Genomic DNA, 12,830 nt, shown 5'->3' with positions numbered 1-12,830 from the left:
AAGTTTCAGTTAATGTGACTATGATTTTGGATAAATGGATCTTGAACCCATTTTCACACTACTTTTTGGTTTCACTATAGCTGATCATTGTAACTGTAACAGTAAACAAAAATGAAACACAAACGGCAAAAAAGATTATACCACATAAATGATAAATTTCAGCCAACTGTCTCAAATAACAAGAGGGTGTGCTGTAACTGATTTTCCTGTTGCACAAGCTATGAAGCAAAACATCACCTCAGATTCAGAAATGATTAAAAGCTGATTCTTACTGCGTGTCCTCCACTACAATGCAGATATAAGGAAGACAAAGATGAGGAAGGCTGATCCAATTGATTCACAGTACTTAACATGACTGGTCTCGCTCACAGAGAGCGCTGAGTTGTTGAGCATTTGTTTTTAATGGTAAATGCTTCTCCCACTCTTTCTTTGAAAAGCTCACCATTCTAGTTTCATCAACACCTCTGATACTTATGAAACTTCATAGATATTACAACCACATTACTTTTAAGATGTTTTAAGGAATATCAGTTGAGTACCGAAGAGTCAACTTGGCCTGTCAAACAACACTTTTTAATTTAAATTCATGACAGTTATTGGCTGTCAGTTAATGGTTTTCACAGCAAAAATCCCCAAATACAACAGGCAGGTCTTACATTTTCTCATTGGCATTCTCTCCTGTCAGCTGGCAGCAATACAGTGTTTGTCTCCTGTATGGATGTAGGCGACTTCACCTTCACATCAGCTTTGTGTTTTGACAGCGTCTTACGTGTTTTTATGCAGTCCCGAGTGTGATGTGAATTTGAATAGGGTGTGTACAAAGACTCGCCTGTCAGGGAGAGAATGATCCAGACTGACAGAGAGATGATTTAAGTCTGTCGCCAACCATTCCCTTTCAAATCAGCCCTTGAATCAGACATACACCCACCAGCTCCTCCTCTTGAGTGAGTGACTTGACGTGTAGACGGTCATTGCATTTTAATTCATACCCCCCAGATTCTCTGGCCATGGTGCTGATTAGTTGATCTTAGCCCTCCACAAACAATCAGTGCTATTCTTTCTGTGACAACATGAGGCAGAATCAGACCAGAGAAAATGAAAAAATACACTTTATAAACACACTAATCTTATTGCACCAAGAGAATTTTTAACTTCAGTTTTTAAGTTCTCAGACAATACAGCAAAATGCTGCTTAAACTGCTTCTGTGAGGCTGAGAAGCTTTGTGTGACATTTAAATTTTCAGTATTGTATATCCATAGAAAGATTTCACAGGATCAACGAAATAGGGAAACCAATAAAAGTCAAAGCCAGGAATATTTTAATATCTTAAAAATGTCTGGGTGCAGACATTTGCTCTATAAAACAAAAATGTGATTAATAACATTGACTTTTCCTGAGATATCAGGAAAAGAAAAAGCAGGCCCTACAAAACATCACTTGATGCTCGACCAGTGTCTGAAATTAACTTTTTGACTCACCTGCAAAGGGGACTAGATTAAAAAACGTCTATAGTCCAAACCTATTTTTTACCAGCCAAATAATACATTTCCTTTTGTCATATTGGCAACACACAGAGTAACTCATCACCACAGCCTCAGCATCAGCTAAGCCGGCCTCTTACAACTCCTTTATCTCTAAACTTCCATTTCTCACACAACTTTCTTTGTGTGTGCTCCCTTTTTTGCACCTTCCTTTTCATCAGTGGGTTTTTCAATTTAAATGGTTTAAAGTGCAGCTTCCTCCTAGAGGTGTAGTGATTACTCCATCAATCACTTGAAGAATTTTGACCTATTTTTTCTTAAAGAAAATACTTAATCCAATTAATAATCAAAACAGTTGGCAATTAATTTGATACTGCACACTAAAAAACTTGTTTCTTTTGGTTATCGAATCCTCAGGCCTGCTCTGTCGGATTTGATGACATATATCACTTCACAGTTCAGAACATGTGTCAAACTGTTTGTGATTATAGGGGTGTAGTTGTATGGATTTTTTCTAACCGTGATGAAAAAGCAACATATTCCTGTGGGATGGTGGTTTTCTGTTACTGCTGAAATAATGGCATTTTATAGGATACTGTTGAAGTATACTGTGCTAAGAGTAGGGTGACTCCTTTAAGGAAATAAGCAGTGCATAATGTAATATGTGTAATGTGTGTGTGGTGTGTAAGTGAGGTAGAGAGAAGCAGATGAGTGACGGTGCTGCTAGTGGAGCAGAAACCTGAGTTGTCAGAGAAACTAAGAAACTAAGCTGTCAATCTGGCAGTAAATGTACAGCACAGTTTACACTGAATGTCTTTGATAATTTTTCCATTTTTCAATGTTTAAAACTGTTGTTGTTAGCATATTCTTAGTTCAGTCAATCAGCTTGTGTGTTCCTGGCCTTGATCCATAGATGTATTGATAGATCCATGGGCTCATCTCAAATGCATTGCATAATGGAATAACACAAGATTGACCCCTCAAAGTAAAATTTGCAGGGATGACAGTAATGAGCTCAACCTCAAGGTTGGCATCACAACCATTGTATTGTAGTAATGCAGTTATTGTCACAGCTCTGTGTGATTATTTAGCATCTTCTAAATTATTGTGATGGCATAAGTGAAAACTGGTGCAGACTATGCAGAACATGACACACAAGTGTTACAATGTAAGCTTGTGTATCATAAAGCACCCGCTATAGCATCCACTGCAACAAGCCTAACTCACTCACTACTGACAGTTTGTAACACTCGCAAGCCGCCTCCTCTGACTCTGTTTTTATTTAAGCCTTTTGTACTGGAAGTCACCCGCTGTGTGGGTATTCAAAAGAGAAATACATATAGACTGCTTGACTAAACAGAGAGGCCTGTTCCTTATGCTCAGTGTATTGCCACAGGTCAGAAAATGAATTTTTCTTTCAGTTTGGTGGCTCAGTGTGGGCGCATGAGCACAAAAGGCCTCTCTCCTCCAAGTAAGCTTGAATATTTGGTGTTCGACTTTTTCCCCTTTTCTATTTTTTTCCTCACTGATGTAGTTCAGTTGATCTGGATGAGAGTGAATCAGAGCTGACAGATGGAGAGACAGGGCACAAATCAATTGGAAAATTCCTTTTTTCTAGCAACAGTGGTGTTCTGTGCATGTGTCTTTGTGTGCACTCAGCTCACTCAGCTATTTAAAACTTTAAATTTTCATGGACTTAGGTCTTAGCATGCATTTGACTAATATGAAATTTCTTTTCATGAAGAAACCCAAAGTAAACATTAATTAATATCAAAATTAACGGAAACTGCACTGACTGAAATGTAAACATCAATAGATAGTGTGTCACTGTAGCACAGTGGAGACATGTGGAGACTGTAAAGTATTTGAGTTCTTTTCTTAATATCAGTGGGTGGACCAGACAAAACATTTACACGCTCATACACTAACACATGATATGAACACAAGAAATAGAGCTGTGCAGAACATTTGTGTGTCAGTCTGAGTGTGTGTGTTATCATGCCTGTTTTTCCATTGATTATCCATTATTTTGGGCATCTTTGCCTACAAAGCTGCCTTTCAGCGCTCTTAGTCAATAAATATGTAGGGATTGCAAACAGAAACACATACAGACATGTAGACAGTTGTCTGAGTTTTAGATAGTGTTCACTGTATCATGCTGTCTCTGTGAACTATGAATTTGTACAATTAAAATTAAGTGTGATACTAATAAAGTAGCCTTTGACAAATATCTTTTTCAAGCATGTATGAAAGACAATATTTCTTATACAAGAATAGAGGCTGGCAAATTATGGGAATTAACCCACACAAATGTATTTAATGCATTTAATACAACCACCCAGGGGGTTTTCAACTCCAGTTATTGTGCTGTTTCCTAATTGTGTGAAATGAAATTCTCAGGGCAGTCACCTTGTTGAACTTTAATGCTACAGTAACTGTTTGGCACTGGGCACTAATTAAAGCCTATTTCCCCTGTGGGACATATATGTACTGTGTATATAAATATACTATTCCCATGCTTAAAACCCGCTACATGGATAAAACCTATTGCACCATACAAGAGCAGCCATTAAAAATACTTGTTCCATAGTTGCTTTTTAGACTAATTTTTATAAAAGTTAAGAATTACTTTGAAAACAATTCTGAAAGTGAACTTTTCCAAGGGTCATAAGCAGCATTTTGAACCATGAACTATCTGAGTCTTTCCTTCCCAGTGCACCTGAGATCCGCAGCCCAGTTCAACAATTCACCACATCAAAGCCCATGGCTCTGCTGTAGATGTGATAAGTCAGTCTAGCAAGACTGTCTGGAAGTTTCTGCCCTGTTGGTTTCAGAGTACATTGTGAAACTGAAATGAGATGTGCTCACTCTGCATACTGTCAATCTGTTGGATTTCTGATTGAGTCCTCTAGCATATCAGCTGTATGTAACACATTACTGAACACAGCTTGTGTTGTTTGTGTGGAGTCCAAGCTCCTATGTGCTTGTTATCCTTCAGTAATTGTACTTTTCTAATTAATGACAGTGCATTAAATGTAACTTACACTTTACAGATTTAAAGGAATAATACATAGCAATTACACATGCAGAAATCAGTACTGCAGTCCAAATAGCAAGCTGGAGCAAAAGACAGTACTTCAAATAGGTTGAAATCCTATTTAATATACAGTTCATGATTGAAGCAGGTTGTTTCCCCCTGCCCCCTCCTCCGCTGACTCAAGGAAGCTTTGGTGGGCTGCAGGAGCTCCACAGTAGCACAGGATGCATGCAACATCTTCAACTGTAAATTCATCAGTTGCTTATAACTGTCAATTGTCTGTCAATGTAAAGTTAAGACTGTTGAAACAAAAGCCCACTGCTATGAAAATACACACTCTGAACTTTGAGTTAAAGGGCTGCCTGTCTTACTGCCTGCCAGACTCCATTAACATGTTGCTTAATTTACAGTTGCCATCGACACTTTTTACAAGATTATTAATGATTTCTTTTAACTCATAACCAGGCACTTACTCATTTAGCATTGACTAATTAACATGAAATGGGCAAATAAAAAACACTTATTTTGGCCTGGAATAGAAATTTCTGAGGGGCCAAAGGGAGACAATGTGGCATTGATGTCAGAGAAGCAAATATTTCAATTTAGCATGTTTCCTTAAATTTCATTTTATGATTTACAGTAAATATATTACAGATTTCTCCGGTATAACTAGTCACTGTCTTCCTTATCAGTGTCAAAGAATTTGCAAATAGATATGCTGTCCACTGTAACATAGATGAATTTGAAGACATGTATTTGTGTAAATATCTTGCTTCCACCCATCAGTGTTTCCCAGAAATGCCAAAACTTCAGGAGAACATATTTGTCACCTGTTTTTCATTTCTTTCTTCCTCTTGTCTTCGTCGAGTTGCTCTGCAGTAAGGTTGTCAAAGTGATCGAAGTATAATGCCATGTTTAAAACAATACAATGCTGACTAACTAATAAGAAAGTATCACACCTACAAAAGCTATGAAAAAAAATCTTAAGTTCAGTCTTTTTTTTTTCTTGTTTTGTCTGAATTTTGTCTTGCTGCAAACCAGACAGACTTAAGCGTCTTTTTCTTTGCTAACAAATTTTGAACATTGTCCCATTTGATGTTTCTTTTTGCCATGGTATTAAAAAATTTATCAAATATAAAATTTTTAAATTCCAGTATCATGACAACTCTACTCTGCAGCAGGTTAAACATTTGTTCTTGCCCTTCCCTCCATGTTTACTCATGTATTGTTTCACTAAACTGAAAACACATTTTGTTCTCACCGACAACTTTTTTTTTCTGCACCGTCAGACAACTGAACAAATATTTGATTTTGGCTCATAACTGTTACACAATCATCTTGCCCTGAGCTGTTTGCGAGGTGTGGGAGGCCATTGATGCCTAGTGAGGTGGACAGAAATCCCTGCAGGGAGACATGGGGGGGCAAAGGAGCCACATCCGAACTTTTTTTGTTGGAACACTACTACATTTCATATACACATACAGTCATAAGACACAGAATAAAAACGCAGAATAGACACAGAACACAGAAAATAAATTGAGTAAAAGTTGTAGAAGAAAGTAGAAATTTGAAAACTGACTGAATAACAGAATAGTATTTTTTACAATTTTATTACACTTTTACAACTGCAGATTTGAGGGTAAAATATGTAAACTTATTTTTTGGATTTTTTAAACTCTTTTATGTCTAATGTGGCTAACAAGAAGTGACTTCCATTTACTTGGTTTTAATTTGGCTTTACTGCTGTAGCATTATGACTGAAAAGTCTAAATTAGCTGGTTTAGGATGCAAAAGAATTTTGAGTGTTGTTTTGCTTATTGCAGGACTGATCATATGTAGTTCTGTGCTGTACCTTGAGGAATGTTTACAACATTATGAAACCTATAGTGATAAAACAGCTTTTCCTGTATCAGATCCAAATGGCTCTGTTTTCATGTTGTATCATTTCCCCCTCCTGCTGATTTCCACCTGTTTTGAAAGATGTGCTTGGGGAGTTTACTTCCTCTGCTAACCCTACTTGTTTTCTAACCAAACTGCGCATAGATTTATTGGCTGATCACCAGGCTATTCCTGGAAACATGCAGTAAATATAGTCTTCAGCGTGGGTATAATATTGGATATGTTAATGGTATGTTGTGTACTACATATAATGGACAGACCAACACTCCCATTTACAGTGTTTTGCTTTTCATACTGACATCTCGTCTGAAGGTTTCCAGGCTGTTACTCAGAAATGTAAAACATAGCCCGAGGGTATGTTTTTTGGATGGCACAACCAAGCCAGAGGGTTAGCTTCTGGATGAAAATCTAGCTCTGACATGTCTGCTTTAATGTTGTACTGTATATATTACAATAGTGTGTCAGTTGTTGATCTTGTGCTCCAATCCTTCTTTTTCCAGGTATGAAAAGTAATATAAATGCACTTAATGCACAATTAATTACAGTATTTACAGTATTTTTTGACCCTCTAGCAAACCTCTCTGCTTTTGGAAATGTGAGACCAGCTGCTTGCATTTATATATTTATTTACTTGCATTTATATATTTGTCGGTTATAATTTTATACATCAGATCTTTTTTTCTTTTGATTATTTAATTTTGTTACTGGGTAAGGCATGATATTAGGTGTGTAAGAAACTATTGATATACTTTGGCAACATTATGTTTTGTGATACTGTATCAATTCTCAAGAACACAGTACGTGATATTATGATACATTTACCTTCTTCCATAAAAAAGTTAACTTTTTACTCAGATTTTATGCATATAGTGGTGTTCCTATACTACTACACTTTTTCTAAAAGTATCAATATATCACCTTGCTAACAGTATTACAGTCTATCACGATATATTGATTCATAACCCTGTATCGTATTGTATCGCCAGATTCTTGCCAATACACAGCCCTACCTGATATTAGAATAATATCTGGTCAGTTACTGCGTGATTTGCAAGGCTGGTAACAAAAGCTCCAATTTAAGATTATTTCCACCGTCAGTTAATTTGTCAGTTATTTTCTCGATTAATCAATTAGTTGCCAGATCAGTGTTTTCAAAAGCCCAAGGTGGTATCCTCAAGGTTTTTCCCACAACCCAAAGATATTCAGTTTACTGTTGTAAAAGAGTAAACAAACAAGAAAATATTGACATTTAAGAAGCTGCTATCAGAGAATTTGACTTTTTTTTCATTTATATAGATGACATAGAAACACTACCACCATGAAACATCCTGATAATTGAATTTAAAAGGTTGAATACTGACAATGGCTATTTGAAAGACAATAGTACATTGTAAATTTCTGAACATTTTTGTGACAAGAGCAGAGCCTCTGCACAGGTAAAATACAAAGTTAGGAACACACTGGTTTTGTTCCTCACCTGTGCTTGCATGGATGTTTTGCTTTGAACTTGACTTCCCCTTGGTGGGAGGTGAAGCACAGTAGGGGGTGTGTCAGCAATCACCAAGCATTACAATGCACTTTTTTCAACTCCAGTCATCCTTCATAACAGGATTTGACATTGCACCAGCTGCATGCTTATAGCAGGCCAGTGGCACAAGTCACTTGTAACATTCTATGTTATTTCAGCTTCAGTGCAGGTACATCATAGAACAAAGATTCAAACGCAGGAACTAAAATAGTTAAAGACTGATATAGTGTGGTATAAAGGACATATTTTTACATACTTATTATTTCTTGTTATTATTATCAAGTGGCAATTGGATGTTGTCTTTCTTCTCTTTCCCACCACAATCACTAACAAATACATATATACTGTTTTTTCCTGTACTGTGTTGATATACCCATATTCCACTTCTGGACACTTCCTTGACTTTGTGATGTCATCAGACTGGGACGACCCGGGGTTGACTGCTACTGTCAGCATGAGAGTGGAGCAGCTGTTCTTCAACTGCAGTTCCTCATCAATGAGGTAAGCCAGACTCCATTGTAAAGCTGAGATTGCTGAGAGATAAAGCTGTTCCCATCATAGCTGCATGTTAACGGCAACCGGTCCACTCCCTGTTGTGGCTATTGTGGCTCCCTGCTGCCTCTCTGATGCCCAACCTCCCTCTCATTTCTCTCTGCTTCATACCTCTCCTGTCCCTGCTTGCAGTGTTCATCGTCCCTTGAGCCAGAATCCTGATTAGGATATCAAAACAGAATGTCCCTACCATTTCTTTGGGGAGGCATCCTGGATGGAGTATTAAAAAATGCCTTGTCACTCATATCGTGACACACAGTTTTTCTTTTATTTTTTCAGTCAAAAGAAACAGACTGACTTATTGCTTCAGTTTCCTCTTTATATTTCTGTGCGATTTACTACCCAGCCTTGTGGAGTTTCTTTCTTAATCACTCATTAACTCTCAGTTGTTCCATGTGGAGCGGCTGTGTATTTAAACTCATACACACTTATTGAGAACAGCAGGAGCCAATACATTACGAACTATTTAAATGAAATCATAATTGTGACCATTACCTGCTAAAGGACTTTTTTCCTCTCTGCCTCCAAATCCGTTATCCGTCAGTGCTCCCTTTTCTACAGACAGACCAGTACTGTGTGGGCTGACACATGGCAGTACTCTGCATCAAGTAGTGGATTTTAGGACTAAAGCAGCAGCTTTGTCAGTGTGCTGCAGTTGGATGACACATTTTGTTTACCAACAAAGTACTGTAGGTGTACTTGAGAAAAAAAGGAGAGCTCTCCAAAGAGCAGAAGTCGAGTCACACGGTCTGGAACACCGAGCTGTTTCTCTTTCTTGTTTCTCCTTTTTTCTCCTGTATTCTAAGTGCTCTTTGTGCCTCTCTGCTTTTTTTTTCCTTTACCGACTCTATTTCTTCTAAAGCCCATTGGCTCTTCCAACCCACTTCTCCATCACTCATTGGCCTACTTGTGATTTGTCTGAGGCAAATGGAGGTGGATGGATCTGAACAGGGGTGTGCGGGTATTTATGTGACAGGTGTTGACTTTGTATGTGTGTATAACTATGTGCATGTGGGTCTCACTATGTGTGAGTAAATGTTTGTAGAGGAATATCTCTGCAGCTTGTATCTGGTTGTGAGCATTTATAACACAACAGTATCTGGGTTCAAGCATGTCTGTAAGCTATGTTGCTGTGTGTAACGGTGAGACATCATTCTGTCAGCAAGTGGAAATGATGCCATTATCACAATAAGATTTTTTTCATCATGAAAGAAAAATTATATCATGAATGCTAGGATTTCCGTTCTTATCCACATAACTGATGATTCTTTATCAATAGTCTCATTGTGTTAATATTTTGTAAAAGCAGCATTAGTCACCCCTGCAATATCGTTGCAATATTTATATCCAGGTATTTGGTCAAAAATATTGTGATATTTGATTTAGTCCATGTTGTTTTAGAGGACTTGTTTGTATTGAGATATATAGTATATCGTGGAATAGCCTAAAAATATTTAGATATTATTTCTAAGCCATGTCCCCCAGCCCTAGATTATTTTTGATATAAAATTTATCACAATCCCATATAGAGAGGTTTTATCGCTCAGCCCTATGTGTGTGTGTGGCTGTGTGCCTATTTTAGTAGGTTTCAGCATGCAGTATAGAGTGTGTGTGTGTGTGTGTGTGTGTGTGTGTGTGTGTGTGTGTGTGTGTGTGTGTACACGAACATATGTCCAACAAACTTCCCGACAGGTCTCTCTTACATTAGCAACCCCTCAGGCCATGTCAGGTTTTGTCATCGTTTGACAGAGTGACTAATAGCATTGCTGTATGTCAACACCCTCTCTTGGAGTCAGTGTGTGGGCTGTTGGCTGCCCTGCTAATGGTTGACTTGCATATTCAGAGCAGTCTCTTGACATTCAGTGAGGTGTAATGACTTATTCCTATTAGACGTCTGAACCCATAAAAGAGGCCACCTCTTGCAGATGTTCCTGTGAATGATTCATGCATGCATTAAGGACCTCTATCTTCTCCATATCACACAGAAGTCACACAATTCAACACATTTAGATGTCAACCATTTTATTATGTTGTCAAAATTCACACCATGTCATCCTCATAAGCGTCTTTCTCTCTTGCTATTTTATTTTTCTGTCACTGTGCCAGTGGAGGGTATGAATAGGCTAATTAATGTGTTTGTTTGCCTATTCTGAATTTATTATTTTGCTTGATGAATAATACATCTAAAGAGGCTGAGGGGGCTGCTGAAGGTTGCTGCAAGATGAGGTTGCTTAGGTGAGGAGGATTGTTGGATGGTTTTGAGGAGCATTGTAACAATGTTTATTTCTAGAGCCGTCACAATTCTTCAAATTCACGATTCGATTAGACTTTTGTCTGAAGGGTCATGATTCACTTCAATTTTCGATTTAAACATTTTATTTTTTTAAACACTGACAGTTATGCCATTGTTAGACAATTCAGTTTTGATTTGATTTGAACAGCTGGTAAGGTACGCTGGGTCATCTTTGAAAAAATTTGCTGGGTGCTGCAAATAGATGGGGCTGGAGAGAAAAAAATCTAACAATTCAGTTATTGAAATTGCAAGATCATTTTAGACTGGTGAACATACCTCCTAAAATGTACAAAAATATAAAAAAATATCAGATGATTGATTCTAGCTCCTAGAAAACAAACCTGTTTTATAAAGTTTGGTTTTATCAGTCAGTGCATCAATCAGTCTACACTGACAAACAAACATCAAAAAGAATTTATGATGTCCATGTTTTAAAATTGATGAAGGGGACAAGAAATTATGTCTTTCAAGCACTTTGCCATCTGCTGCATTAATGAGGCACATAGCAACAGAGACTAGTGATGGAAATTTGTTTAAGAAACATACAAACTTCCAATTCCTCCAACCAGTTTATTGGCTAATGAATTTTAGAATGGTTTTTAAGAATGGCAGAAAAATAAGGTACAGGGGAAGCATTGTTACATATTGTTAATAAAACCCCTTTTCCTTAAAAATCTTGAAACAGAGACTGTGCAAAATTTCTCACCTCTGTAGCAGAATGATTCATTTGTTTTAAGAGGAAAGTGTTTAAAGACCTGTGAAGTTTTTGTCCTAGTAACTTTAGTCTCAAATCATATTTCCTCTGTCTCTGGAGAAGTAGGGAGGACAAAGAAGAGTAGTAGGAGAAAATGTTAAGTGTTTGTGTTTGGAAATGAGCATTTGCCAGATCACTTATTTGTTTATTTTAACATAAATATGCATAAAAACACCTAAATCCATGTTCAACATGTTTTTGTAGTGCAGTTGTCTCCCTACCTTGTTGATTGTTCTTTTTTGTACCTGCACTCGGTTGCCTCGCCTGTGTTTCCATCAAGACATCAAGATAATTATACCGTAATGGAGTCGTGGACCCTGCTCTCACCCTGTCTGTCTCTCACACTCTTATTTTTTTTTGTCTGGCATGATGATTTCTTCATTAGCTGCTGCTCCACCTCCTCTCACTTCCTCAGGCGACAGAAACAAACATCACCAGCATAGAAAGAATCTTCAGAATCATCCTTTGATAATTATGCAGTTATTAATGGGGATGAGTGATTATGGATTGTGATGATGAGTAATACAAGCAACTCTATGTTGTATCATCTCTTATTTAGGCCCATAACAGCAGCTCACAGCTGAGTTAGGTCTACAGTATCTCTGTTCTGCATTCCCATTTTTGTTAAATCCAGTTTATCTACATTTTAAAGGACCAATTCACTCCAAAATCAAAAATATATTTTTTTTTCTGACCTATATTGCTGTCTGTCTGTCTAGATAGTTTTGGTGTGCGAGTTTTGGAGGTATCAGCCTTAAAGATGTCCGCCTTCTCTCTAGTAACTTGACTTAGGTCTATGGATCATCTGTAGTAACTGGATCATGATTTCTGGGAAGAGGCAGTGTTGATGAGTTTGTCACTTTGAGCACCACAAGTCAAGTACCATTTAGTCCCAATATATTCAAAAGAAGGCAGATGTCTCTAGGGCCAATATCTCCAAAACATTGCAACTCACACCAAAATGCTGTAGAATAATGATTAGTAATACTGGCCAGATTTTGGGATGAACTGTCCCTTTAAATGACCAGTTTGTCAGATTTCTTTCACAAAACAAGGAACAGATTTCTAATGTCAGTTTAACAGTAATTGTAAATAGAAAAGTTGCAGCAAGAAGGAAACAAATACTATCTTGCTAAACTAGAGATGCACTGATCAATCAACCAGAATTAGCTGGTTTTCAGATCGAGTGGCCATCACAGCTGGTCAGTGTTAGATATCTCATTGTATATATATATACATATATATATATATATATGTCCATACATTCATACTCACATGTGAAGGA

General features: G+C 37.4%; 1 protein-coding gene across 4 annotated transcripts in view; it reads left to right on the top strand.

Moving 5' to 3' along the window:
* Window positions 1–12,830, top strand: part of stxbp5l (syntaxin binding protein 5L) — a 189,849-nt gene that overhangs the window by 77,878 nt on the left and 99,141 nt on the right. For all 4 annotated transcript variants that reach the window (XM_084725403.1, XM_084725401.1, XM_084725402.1 and 1 more), the window contains exon 3: window positions 8,366–8,447. In XM_084725403.1, coding sequence (XP_084581529.1) covers window positions 8,366–8,447 — 82 coding nt within the window. The remainder of the gene's footprint in view (window positions 1–8,365; window positions 8,448–12,830) is intronic.

This window comes from Lutjanus erythropterus, chromosome 8, assembly GCF_056507025.1.
Source record: "Lutjanus erythropterus isolate fLutEry1 chromosome 8, fLutEry1.hap2, whole genome shotgun sequence".
In the NCBI taxonomy this organism is placed as follows: Eukaryota; Metazoa; Chordata; class Actinopteri; order Lutjaniformes; family Lutjanidae; genus Lutjanus; species Lutjanus erythropterus.
Note: the sequence above shows the minus strand (reverse complement) of the source record. Positions and strands in the feature narration are given on the sequence as shown.